This window comes from Euwallacea similis, chromosome 28, assembly GCF_039881205.1.
Source record: "Euwallacea similis isolate ESF13 chromosome 28, ESF131.1, whole genome shotgun sequence".
NCBI classification, from domain to species: Eukaryota; Metazoa; Arthropoda; class Insecta; order Coleoptera; family Curculionidae; genus Euwallacea; species Euwallacea similis.
Genome location: NC_089636.1, coordinates 2,477,947 through 2,490,686, shown reverse-complemented (window position 1 = coordinate 2,490,686; position 12,740 = coordinate 2,477,947). Strand labels below are relative to the sequence as shown.

The 12,740-nt window shown below is 31.9% G+C and overlaps 2 protein-coding genes across 7 annotated transcripts in view; one reads left to right on the top strand and one right to left on the bottom strand.

Moving 5' to 3' along the window:
• Positions 1-12,740, top strand: part of tmod (tropomodulin) — a 94,878-nt gene that overhangs the window by 12,624 nt on the left and 69,514 nt on the right. The gene's annotated exons all lie outside the window — the stretch shown is intronic.
• LOC136417428 (uncharacterized) lies at positions 53-2,357 on the bottom strand. 2 transcript variants are annotated; one of them, XM_066403106.1, is made up of 3 exons: positions 2,194-2,357; positions 1,992-2,130; positions 53-1,757 (listed from the first exon to the last, which is right to left on the bottom strand). In XM_066403106.1, the coding sequence occupies exons 1-3, from the start codon at positions 2,321-2,323 to the stop codon at positions 1,703-1,705; spliced, it is 324 nt and encodes a 107-aa protein (XP_066259203.1). In that variant the 5' UTR covers positions 2,324-2,357; the 3' UTR covers positions 53-1,702. The 2 variants fall into 2 exon arrangements, with proteins under 2 accessions (XP_066259203.1, XP_066259202.1); XM_066403105.1 differs by having other exon boundaries at positions 1,992-2,357.

Here is a 12,740-nt window from a genome sequence, read left to right as displayed (position 1 = left end):
GAGGAAAAAGAATAGAAGAGCATACAGAAACACTGTTTATTGATTTGTTAATTTATTTAGATACAAAAAGTAATGACTGCTTAAATGTTACATTTTATGTTCAAACTGCATCACATCTTCCTGAATACAGATATGACACCGAGCGCAAGCGTAGTTTTCAGAGATCGTTAACTGACTTGTGTCAGGCCCTGTAGTATACAGGGTATTTCAAATTCGACCCTCACCATTGGGATCTCGGAAACTAGAGGAGATACGAAGAAGTTTAATTAGGGGCAAAGTTGCATAATCTAGCGCTTGATCGAATACTATTTTCAAAATTTTAATTTTTCGAGTACTTCCAAAGATATCCGAGAAAAACTAAAAATTGGAGAATCCATTTTTATTTTTTTTAGCGTTATTTGACAAGGAAGGTTAAATCCGTAAGCACATTTTCATTGCTACTTTTTCTCAGCTACACAATGACATATTCAGATTTACCATCCGACGTTTCGTCTTTCGGCTATCATTATCAACTTTATTTTTTCTTATGGGCGCCATATTGGATTTTTCGACAGAAAAATATTGCGTTTCATTCTGATTTCATTTATATAAAACTTCTTATAATTGACTTTTTTAAAAGCCGAAATATTTAAATAAAAAGAAATATTACATAGTTGGCCTTGACACCATCGAAAAACTTTCTTTTGTTCGCGCTATATGCCAGAACTCCTCAGACGAGATTAGAGCGTGCGCAGATTTCCAATGAAAATGAGCTTCAGAAATGAAGAGAAACAAGATATGTTAAGACTTTATTACAAACTTGATAAGAACAGTACGAAAATAGCTCAAATGTATTTTGAGTTATATCTGGAAAGACAACAGCCGCATAGAACATTACTTAAAACTTTGGATGAACATTTCAAAAGCACCAAACTCACTAAACTGACCAAAAACCTAAAATGAAGTATGGAAGCAGAATGAAAAAAGATTTTCAAAGGTACCAAACTCAGCTAAATGTTGATCCAAAGTTTTAAATGTTTTATGCGGCTGTTGTCTTTCCAGATATAACTTAAAATACATTTGAGCTGTTTTCGTACTGTTCTTATCAAATTTGTAATAAAGTTTTAACATATCTTGTTTCTCTTCATTTCTGAAGCTCATTTTCATTAGAAATCTGCGCACGCTTTAATCTCGTCTGAAGAGTTCTGTCATATAGCGCGAACAAAAGAAAGTCTTTCGATGGTGTCAAGGCCAACTATGTAATATTTCTTTTTATTTAAATATTTCGGCTTTTAAAAAAGTAAATTATAAGAAGTTCTATATCAATGATACCAGAATGAAACGCACTATTTTTCTGTCGAAAAATCCAATATGGCGCCCATAATAAAAAATAAAGTTGATAATGATAGCCGAAAGACGAAACGTCGGATGGTAAATCTGAATATGTCATCGTGTAGCTGAGAAAAAGTGGCAATGAAAATGTGCTTACGGATTTAACCTTTCTTGTCAAATAACGCTAAAAAAAATAAAAATGGATTCTCCAATTTTTAGTTTTTCTCGGATATCTTTGGAAGTACTCGAAAAATTAAAATTTTGAAAATGGTATTCGATCAAGCATTAGATTACGCAACTTTGCCCCCAATTAAACTTCTTCGTATTTCCTCTAATTTCCGAGATCCCAATGGTGAAGGTCGAATTTGAAATACCCTGTATACATATTCAATTAAACTGGTGAATTTGGGCTTGGTGTACCTGAGGACCTTCCTGAATCGTCATCACTGCAAGAATATTAAAAAAAAATACAGTTTAGCTCAGAAACAGTAAGAGTTCATCTTGATCTATATCTTATAGAAGACTGGAACAAAAAAAAAGTGACAAGCTATAGATATGACATTCTGCATCTTCATCAAAAATAATTTTTTTATAAGGACTTACAGAATGTTAGTTTTTGTTTTATAGGATTAAAGTTGATGTTTTGTTAACAACTGTTATAATTATAGTTCATATTTTACCTATCAGCTCTGATGAGTCTCCGGAACGCATTTTTGGTCAATTCCGTTCCAAATTCGATGTCGATATGGTGTCCCTGTCCTATGAGCTCCAGTTCCAGTCTTATGGTTGTTCTATTTAAGTTTATTACATTATCAATGTCTGCAATGGGAACAGACATTGAAAAAGACACATTTGGCCCTGGCGAAATTTGGAGGAAAATACCACTTTCATTATCTTCCATTACTTTCAAATCCGCTTCATATGCGCCTCTTTGCATGTAATTTACAAGAACACGATATTGTCGTGCCATGATTCGTGTAAAATTATTTCTAAGGTAAATTTTTTTATTCATTTTATAAATTTTTAAGATAAGAAAAGTACGAGTAGAATAACATAACCTTGAATGAATAAAAATAACATAACAATATTTACACTTTAAATGTCAAAAATATGTATAGTGGGTAGTTTTCTCCCCAACAGAGCACGTTGATAACTTCTTTCATAGATGGCGCTCGCTATTTAAATTTGTATAGGTTTAACCCTAAAACCATAAGGTGGCGTCGCCAACGACCGGCAAATTCTAAAATTCCCGTTTTATTTGAGGGGATTCACACTTTGCGACTGAGCGTCCAGCTATCTTCCGTATTTTTAATATCCTTTTGATAGTGTAAAGAAGTGCTTTAAGAATTTTGAGTTATTCGATTCGGATCGCGTATGACGCCAGCTTGTGGTTAATGTTAAAAAATTTCCTAAGGTACATTATTGGAAAATAATTTGCTTTTTAGCATTTACAACTTTTCTATTTTTATTTAGAGTATTATTACCCTAAAATGGATTCAAAAAAGTGTAGATTAGATGATGCTGGGACTAGTTCTAGTTCTTATGAAAGGAACCGCCCGTTAATCGATTCCGAATTAGAAAAAAATTAGATACGAAGATACAACTGACGAAGGCATATTGGAGAGCAAAGAGAGTGAAAATGAGAATTTTATTAAAAATGACGATATGAAAAATGATGAATTTGATGCTGAAAATCTAGGTAATGACATTCCACCCGACACTGCTGTATCAACAAAATGTGCGATCTACTTTAAAAATTGACATAAATGGCACCTAACTAGTTGTCATTCTAAAAAGAACAGAACTTCTCAGAAAAATATTGTTATTCATTTGCCAGAACCGAAAGGCGAAACCAGAAATATTGCAGATCCAAGAAAAATATGGGATTTATTTTTTTCCGATAGATTTCTAGATATAATTGTTAGGAGTACTAACAATGAAATTGAAAGAAAAAAAATCCGTTACAAAACTGAGCAGTGGTATATTGGCACAACAAACCATGTTGAAATCAAGGCGTTATTTGGACTCTTGTATCTGAGCGGAGTTTTGAAGGACGCACATCTCAGCTTAGACGATTTATGGTCACCAGTTTTTGGACCTGTACTTTTTAGGATTAGCATGAGCAAAAATCGTTTTAAATTTTTGATTAACTGTTTGAGGTTTGATGACAAGGCGACAAGGGAAGAAAGAAAAATGAATGATAAATTTGCTGCCGTACGAGAAATTTGGGAAATGCTCGAAATAAGTTGCAGAAAGAATTACACTTCATCGGAATATGTGACTATTGATGAGACACTTTTAGGATTTAGGGGCCGTTGCCCCTTTAAAATGTAGTACATACCCAATAAACCTAATAAATATGGTTTAAAATTGGTTACCATGTGTGATACTAAAACATCATATACATATGTGTTCTGCAAAACCCTATGTGGGAAAAGAAAATAGACAAAAACTATATTCCATTCCCATTCAATATGTTCTAGAGCTCATAAAAGAGATACATGGAACAAACAAAAACTGCACGATGGATAATTGGTTTAGTTTGTATGAGGTTGCAGAAAAATTGATAGGAAAAAAACTAACAATGGTTGGAACAATGAGGAAGAATAAATCTCACATACCCAAAGAACTGGTGGAAACTAAAGGAAAATTTGTTAACACGTCAATATTTGTATTTGATAACAGTACCTTGGTTTCATTCGTGCCAAAGAAGAACAAGGCTGTATTATTATCATCCACCATGCATGATCAACCTGATATTGACGACGAGATCAAAAAACCCGAAGTAATATTCTACAATAGCACAAAAGGAGGGGTTGATACGTTTGATCAGCTCTGCCATTTAACCACCGTCGCAAGAAAAACCAGAAAATGGCCACTTCCAATTCTATATGCCATGTTAGATACAGCAGGAATAAGTTCTTGTGTAAGTTACAAGTGCAATAATACAAACAATTTCAAAACACTGAAGAGATTCGACTTTTTGAAAAATCTTTCATTCTCTCTAGTTGAAAAACATTTGAAGACTAGAATAAAGAATGGCCGCCTTTCTAGAGAAATAAAAAGTAATATTTGTAGGATTTTGAACTGTGAAGAACAAGAAAATACTCCAGAAAAGCCACCAGTGGCTAGGCCGATGTGAATATTGCCCTCGAAGCAAAAACAGAAAAGCTCGATATAAATGTGAACACTGTCATAAAGGAGTATGTCGCGAGCATCGGCTCAGCATTTGTATTGACTGTAAATAGAGTATTTTTGTGTCTTGCGTTAACCTAAATACTTTAACTCTTTAGTAAACTAGTACTTATTAGTTAATAAATTTGTTGCATTGGTGATTCTGATAGTTCTGTTTCAAAACTATTTTTTATGAGTTTTAATTTGTTTCACGGTATTATTTGTGTTTCATGTGCAATAAATATTTATAAAATATATAAATAATATTTTTCTTGTTTATACATATATAGGTACACAAAATGAAAAAAGTCTATATATATTAGAAAATGTGGCCATTTTATGTAGGTGTCATATACAACGCCACATTGTGCTTAACGTTCCAATAACTCCATCTTGTGGTTCTAGGGTTAATATTATTTTTATTTTAAAATGATCCAACTATATATTTTTAAAATAACTTTTTTATAGGTAAATTAACTATGAATAAAACATTTAAAAAATTTTGATCTCCCTTTTACTGTGCATATTTGATGTTTAGTTACATACAAACACATTTGTGGTTTGGTTTTTAAATTTTTAATTATTTCCTCAACTTGTTTTTTAGTTAAATTACCATTTTTATATTTATCATTTAAATTGTATATAAATTTGTCAGGTGCCTGTTCATTTTCTGATTGATGATTATTCGCATTCGTAACCTCATTATTTGGTTGTTTTAATTGCCTCAATTGCTCACTTTGTTCACTTTTCATTATCTCTTTGTTACTGTTAATTACAGTATCTTTATAATCACACTGTGTTTGCGCTTCAGTACTAGTACTAGTACGCATTTGTTGCATTTGAGTAGTAACGTTTTCAAGTTCCTCTTTCAATTTAGTTACAGGATCTTTTAGTCCATGATTATTCATCATATATTCATATAGCGGTTTAATTTGTTTATAAATTCGTAACATATTCGCTCTAGAAGTGTTATACTTACGTCCTATTTCTGTTATAGAACACTTTTCGTACTCAACTTGTTCGTAAATTTGTAATTTTTGTTCAGGATTTGTTTTAATATTTATTTATTAATATTAAAATAGAAATTTTATACGGGCGCAAAGCGTCCTACTAGAATGTGTTCGGCATCCGTATAATATTACCGAAACATTAACCATATGATCGTATAACGTAAGTGTAACAGTTATATAACAGATTAAATTTCCTCTTTTAGAGTATTTTTTAGTATCGTTCTGATGTTTATACACTCCAGTGATACAGTACTGGAAATCAGAAGTACAGAAATTATCACCAGTATTGATTTGAAATAAAGTTTTCTTGTTTACGCTATTTATATTTAGCATTATATTCAACTCTAATCACATCTTGAGAATATTTGGAAAACATTTGTTTACTCATATTGTTATTTATTTATGTAAAGATATTTTAAATATTATTTTTTAAGAGATATTTAGGTCTCTTAAAAAATGGCGAAGCGTCTTTGAACCTATTTAATTAATTCTTTCCTCAAACTTTCCAATGTTTCTGCTTTTCCGATTGTCTTCTCTTTCTCAATTAATGCCATTTTAATATCTTTACTAATTTCTGCTGGTTCCTTTTTATTCTTATTGTATTCGTTTAAGATTAATGTCTTCATTTTTCCATAATTTTTTATTTCTTGTTCAATGTCATTGAACTCTTCTTCGGTGATTTTTCCGTCTCTAATTGCCTTATAGAATTTTTCTTCTATTGAATCAAGTTTATTTTTTGCCAACAACCCAATTGCAGCGTGCTTATTAATTTTTTTTCATTATTATTCCACTAGAACTTCGCAGAACTGCCATAAATGTTGTTAATCCAACAGAAATTGGTACACTGAATGGAATTAGAATTGGAACTGCAAAAGATGCAATCATAACTCTAAGTTTTTAAAGTGTAATTACACATTCTATACCAAAAGTTCCTATCGATATTTTACGATTTTTTTTTTTCATATACGATTTCTATCCTCTCTTTCGCCATCAAGATACTGGTATTGATTCATTATTCGATTAATTTTGTAATTGGTAGAGTTGAATTCCAGAAATGGAATTTTTGGGTAGAGATTTTGATGAAATGGTTCACAATACAAAATATTTTTTTCGGATGGTGCCGAAGCTGTAATGTCATTTAATTGATTTTCATTCATGATATTTTATTTAATAAAATATTTTTTTCTTAAAATTTTGTTGGTTGTAACTCGTAATTATAAAACGAACCAATAATTTCTTCATTATTTAAGTCTTTAATTTTATATGTGGTAGGATTAGTATGCTGGACTTTATTGATAATAAATATGTAGTTATGAAAACGATACCCATTGGGTCACTTATTTTAAAACTAAAAGTTGTAAATATTATTTTGAATCCTGCGGTGATGCGAAGCCACCCCTCCAACTGATTAAATATTTAGGCAAAGATAATTTATATTATAATTCCGATAGAATTCAAAACTACACTGATCCGCCAATTTGTGGTCATTTATGTTTACTTGTTTTGTACTACTTGTCTAAAGGAAAACTATTTACTAGTGATGTCTTAAATTTTTGCAAAAATAAAATATTTATTTTAAATAAATTGCAACATGGATTATAAAATCACGTATTTCATTTCAACATTATGTTTTTTACTTCCTTCGGTACCATTTATATTTGTTTCTGCTTATGATTATAATCGAATTCAAGGAAAAAGTATACAATCTTTAATAAAATTCTACACTGATACCAAATATACTGCGTGACATAGAAAAGAGAACACCCCGTAAAAATGGTTTAATTTAAATAATTTTTGGTATGCATGTTTGTTTATATGTATAGCAGAAACGATCAAAATTTCACACATATTTATCTACGTATTTACGAGTTATTCGGAATTTTAGGTTTTTTTTAAATATAAAAATTGCAATAAAATATCAACAATACAACTGGAAAATAACATTTATTGGAGTGTAGTGTGCTTAGAAACTGCGTAGAGATATGCCTAGAACCAGAATAGAGCGAAATTTTCATCAATTGAGCGAGTTTGAGAGGGGTCGAATAGTGGGTCTACAAGAGGCTGGTCTGTCATTTAGGGAAATCGCCACTAGATTGAACCGTAGTGTAAACACTATAGTGAGATGCTCTCAGGGATGGTTCGAAGAAGGGCAAACAGGCAGAAGAACAGGTACTGGACGACCTCGAAGAACTACAGAACGCCAAGATCGCCGACTCCGAATTATGGCCCTAAGAGATAGGTTCGTCTCGTCGAGGACGCTGGCGGATCAGTGGTTCGCTGAGTATGGAAGGCCCATTGGGATACGAACCATTTATCGCCGCATAAGAAGTTTTGGATTGATTTCCTACCGTCCCTATCTCGTGTTACCCCTCACCTTAAATCATCGTCAAAATCGACTACAGTGGTGCCAAGAACGGATACATTGGACTCTGGAATGGGATAATATCGTGTTTAGTGACGAATCCAGATTCTGTTTCGGTATGCATGATGGTCGGGCAAGAATACGAAGGAGACGGGGTGAAAGATGGGATCCTCAGTTTGCAATACAGAGGCATGTCCATCAGACTGTTGGGGTAATGGTTTGGGGTGCCATTGCATATGGTAGCAGGTCACCTTTAGTTTTCGTCAGAGGCAGTATGACAGCCCAGCGATACATCCAAGAAGTCCTGGAACCTCATCTTGTGCCTTATCTGGAAACTCTTGTTGATCCAGTTTTCCAACAAGACAATGCACGACCACATGTGGCTAGAGTGACTATGGACTTCTTCCAACAAAATGCAGTCAATTTGCTACCTTGGCCACCTCGATCTCTAGACCTCTCACCGATCGAACATGTATGGGATATTATAGGTAGAAGGTTGCATAATTTACCCCATCCCCCGCAAACCCTAGCGATGCTGTGTCATGCTGTCCAGTTAGCCTGGAATGTGATCCCCCAAGAGGACATCAATCACCTCATTAGATCCATGCCTAGACGTGTACAGGAATGTATAAGACACCGCGGAGGACCGACAAATTATTAAATTTTTTTTAGTTTTTAACAATTAAATTTGTTCAACTTTTTAATGAAGTATTTGTTTTGGCGTAAACAACATGCATACCAAAAATTATTTAAATCAAATCATTTTTACGGGGTGTTCTCTTTTCTATGTCACGCAGTGTATATACTCAAATTAGCCCAACATAGATTATGCTCTTTAGACAACCACACATGAAATTTAATTAGTGAAATGAAGCTATCTGAAACTTTTATAGAGGATTTTCAACATAAAGTTAATTGGAAACGAATTTCGATGTACCAAAAATTAAGAGCAACATTTATACGAAAATTCAAAGACAGGGTTGATCGGCAGTGGGTATCCATACAACAAAATCTCTCAGAACCGTTTATTGAAGAATTTTCAGACTTAGTTCATTGGAATTAAATATGTACTACAAAGGATCTTTCTGAAAATTTTATGAGGAAATGGGCACACAACTAGATTGGAATAGTATATCTCAGTATCAAAAACTTTCTCTACAATTGGCAAATTGCTTTCAATGCTACAATGCTTGCTACAAATGGCTTTCAAGATAAGTTAAACTGGGAAAAAGTCTCACTATAATAAACATTACCTACTTCTTTACTTAGAAAATTTAAACACAAAATAGATTGGTATTGGGTTCTAGATAAAAAAAATCGTACTTGATGATTCCTTTAAAAAAGAATTAGTTGTATATTTCAAAATTTCAGGAAGTGATTATCTACTCGAAAGTTTTAAAGAACAGCTTCGTTCTTAAGTTACCTCACCGTTCTATATTTTAAGAGACATTGTAAATCTCTTAAAATATTAAGATATAAAAAAAAAAATTTTTTTTAAATTTTTTTATATAATAAATATGATAAGTAACGAGATGAAGCATCATAAACACAGCCTTGAAGCCACTGCAAATAATATAAATAAAAAAGTTAACCATTGTGAACAATGTAATCTTGAAATAAGAAATTCAAACTGGGCACGTCAGTTAAAAACGAAACATACCGATAACTATAATAATATTGTGCAATGCACTAAATATAATACTGGCATTATCAAATCGAATTGGGCACGACATATTAAATCTAAACCACACCTGAAAGGAAAAGCCCCAAAAGATAGACATTGCGATAACTGTAATCATGACTACAGCATTTCCAATTTTGCACGTCATCTCAAATCTTTAAAACACAACCGTTCTTCAACTTTAAATCAAAATACACTTAAGGAACCAAAATATAGAAAACTACATCGCGTTTTCAATTTTAGTAACACTTTATTTAAAGAGAAATCTCCCAAAACCAAAACAACCGAAAAAGAAGTACAATTAAAAGACGTTTTTCCTTTCAGAGATGATTATTAAATTTTTATTTAATTTTTATAGATTATAGAAAAAGAAGTGTATACAATAATAGAAAATAAATACAAATATAATAAGAAATTGTCAACTTGGTTTATGTATTACAAAATAAAGTTTGATAAAATAAAAGACTTGAGAAGAAGAAATGCAAATGTGCCGTTCGATTTTGACGACGAAAATAATTGTTTGGACGAAGCCATATTTAAAATGATGGCCATTTTAAGAAAAATGATTAATAACATCATAAAAGTTGTAAAGCAAAAAACTAACTTCCAAAAGGTGATGTAATGAATATAATAGTTTTAAATGATGGCTTTTTAGCGCCTATATCAACAGGCTACCAGAAGAAACCTAATGCTGGAATGTTATTGGACTTTATAGAAAACATTTTATCGTCCAATCAAAGTGTCGATATAAACAAAACTACTTTTCATATTCAAATTGGTAATATTCCCAGAGGCCAGGGACTGAAGAAAATAAATGGATCTTCAAAAATTATAAATTTAGCGGAAGATAAAAGAGCAAAAAGAAGTATTACGCAAATTAAAAACAACGACAATTTATGTTGTCCATGGGCTATAATAACAGCTCTTACCTATCACACAACCAATATTTTAGGAAGAGAATTAATCAATCGTGACGTAAGAAGTATAAGAGATGGAAGGAAATTACAGTCTGATTTAACAAAAACATTATGCCAAAAACTAAAGGATTATAACGAAGATAGTTTTACACTAGAAGATATTAAAAACACGTAGGAGTTGTTAGATATTCAAATCAAAATTATTTGTGCTGAAAATTTTAATACTGTAATATATTCGGGAGAAGAGAAAGAGACTAAAATTGATCTCTATAGGAATGGAGGAACTTTGATGTAATTAATAGTATGTCAGGTTTCTATGCTGCTTCATACTATTGCAAAAAGTGCGATACACCTTACCAAAATAAGGAATACAATTGTGAGAAAAATAAGAAAAACAACGTTTGTATAATGTGTAAAAAATAAGAAAAACAACGTTTGTATAATGTGTAAAAAATTCAACACGATAAATCAGACAAAAATAAAATATACTGCAAGGAATGCAACAGATATTGTTATAACGAGCAATGTCTTGAAAATCACAAAAGTATTTGTTCGAAAGTTTACAAATGTTTGGAATGTAATAAAATTCGTATCAGGGAAAAATACCATAATTGTGGTTTAGGAAAGTGCTTCAACTGTAATAAAATGTATGACAACATTGCAGTGCACGCATGCTACATACAGCAAGAAATGCAAAAGGGTGGTATTTGTAAACAACTTTGTATTTGTAACGGAGAAGCTGACAAAAAAAGTAAGTTTTTTTTGTCATAATACATATGGTTTGACTACGAAGCTCAACAAGAAACGGACATTCATGAAGCCAATTGCGTAATTGCACATTATTTAAATGGCCCTAGGCACACTTTTAAAACAAATAAAGAATTTTGTACTTGGCTCATTTCTAAAAAGCATGCAGGTTATACAGCTATTGCACACAACACTAAAACTTATGATTCACAATTCATATTACAATTTTGCGTCGAAAATTCTTTAAAGCCTTATACAATTTATAATGGAACTAAAATAATGATGCTCGAAGTAGGTCTAAAAATTAAAATTATTGACAGTCATAATTTTGTTACTTCTGCCCTTTCTGATTTTCCGAAAACTTTTGCTCTTGCTAAATCGAAGAAAAGGATATTTTCCTCATTTGTCCAACGTTAAAAAAAATTAAAACTACATTGGTTCAATTCCTGATGCCAAATATTATGGTCCTAATATAATGAAAAAAGAAGCTAGGAAAAAATTTCTAGAATGGCATACTGATCGAATGAAAGAAAATTATGTGTTTGACTTTCAAAAAGAGTTAGTAGAGTATTGTAATTCTGATGTAGATATTTTACGGAGAGGTTGTTTAGAATTGAGAACACAATTTTTAGAAATAACAAACATCGATCCATTTCAGTATATCACGATAGCAGCAGTATGTACGGCAATCTGTAGGTCTAAATATCTACAAGAAAATACGATATCTGCTATTAAAGATGCCAAAAAAGAAGCTTTCAGTAAGGGATCCATTACTTGGCTTGATACTTTTAAAAACGTACAACACGCATTAAATGGAGGTGAAGTTATTATTTGTGGAGCAAAAGTCGATGGGTTTAATAAGACCACAAATACTGTTTATCAGTATCACGGGTGCTTTTGGCATGGCTGCACAAAATGTTATCAAGAAGATACTTTCAATACAATGAATAAAGAAACCAGGGGTGATTTGTTGGAAAAAACGAAAGAAACAAAAAAGCAAATCACAGACGCAGGTTATAAATTTGTACAAATATAGGAATGTAAATAGCTATAGTCAAAATAGTATAACAATGGTTTAAATAAAACACTTCGCTTGGTAGAACCTTTAAACCCACGCGATGCATTTTATGGAGGAAGAACTAATGCTTGTAAATTAAAAGTTGAAGTAACAATGTTAAAGTACATAGATGTTTGCAGTCTGTATCCTTTCGTTCAATACTTTGATTATTATCCTGTAGGTCATTCTATAAAAATATTCAATCCAAAATCATTCGAAAAATGTTGGTACGGCCTTATTAAATGCCAAATTTTACCCCCAAGAAAACTATATCCTCCAGTGTTGCCAATAAAAGAGGAAACATTAATATTTACCTTGTGTTCGTAAAGTTTCAAGGAGAAGTGTGAAAAATGTTGCCATAGTGAAGATGGACGTTCTCTTATTGGTACATGGACAACAGATGAAGTAAACAAGGCAATAGAAAAGGATTATACAATTCTGAAAATATATGAAGTTTGGCAATTTAAAAAGAAAAGTAATA

Bases quoted from the DNA above. Each gene is read 5' to 3' on its own strand.
- LOC136417428 (XM_066403105.1), bottom strand. From the start codon at position 2,323: ATGAATAAAAAAATTTACCTTAGAAATAATTTTACACGAATCATGGCA. The intron at 1,758-1,991 runs GTAAAATATGAA...ATATTCTTGCAG, and splicing joins AGACTCATCAGAGCTGATAG to TGATGACGATTCAGGAAGGT.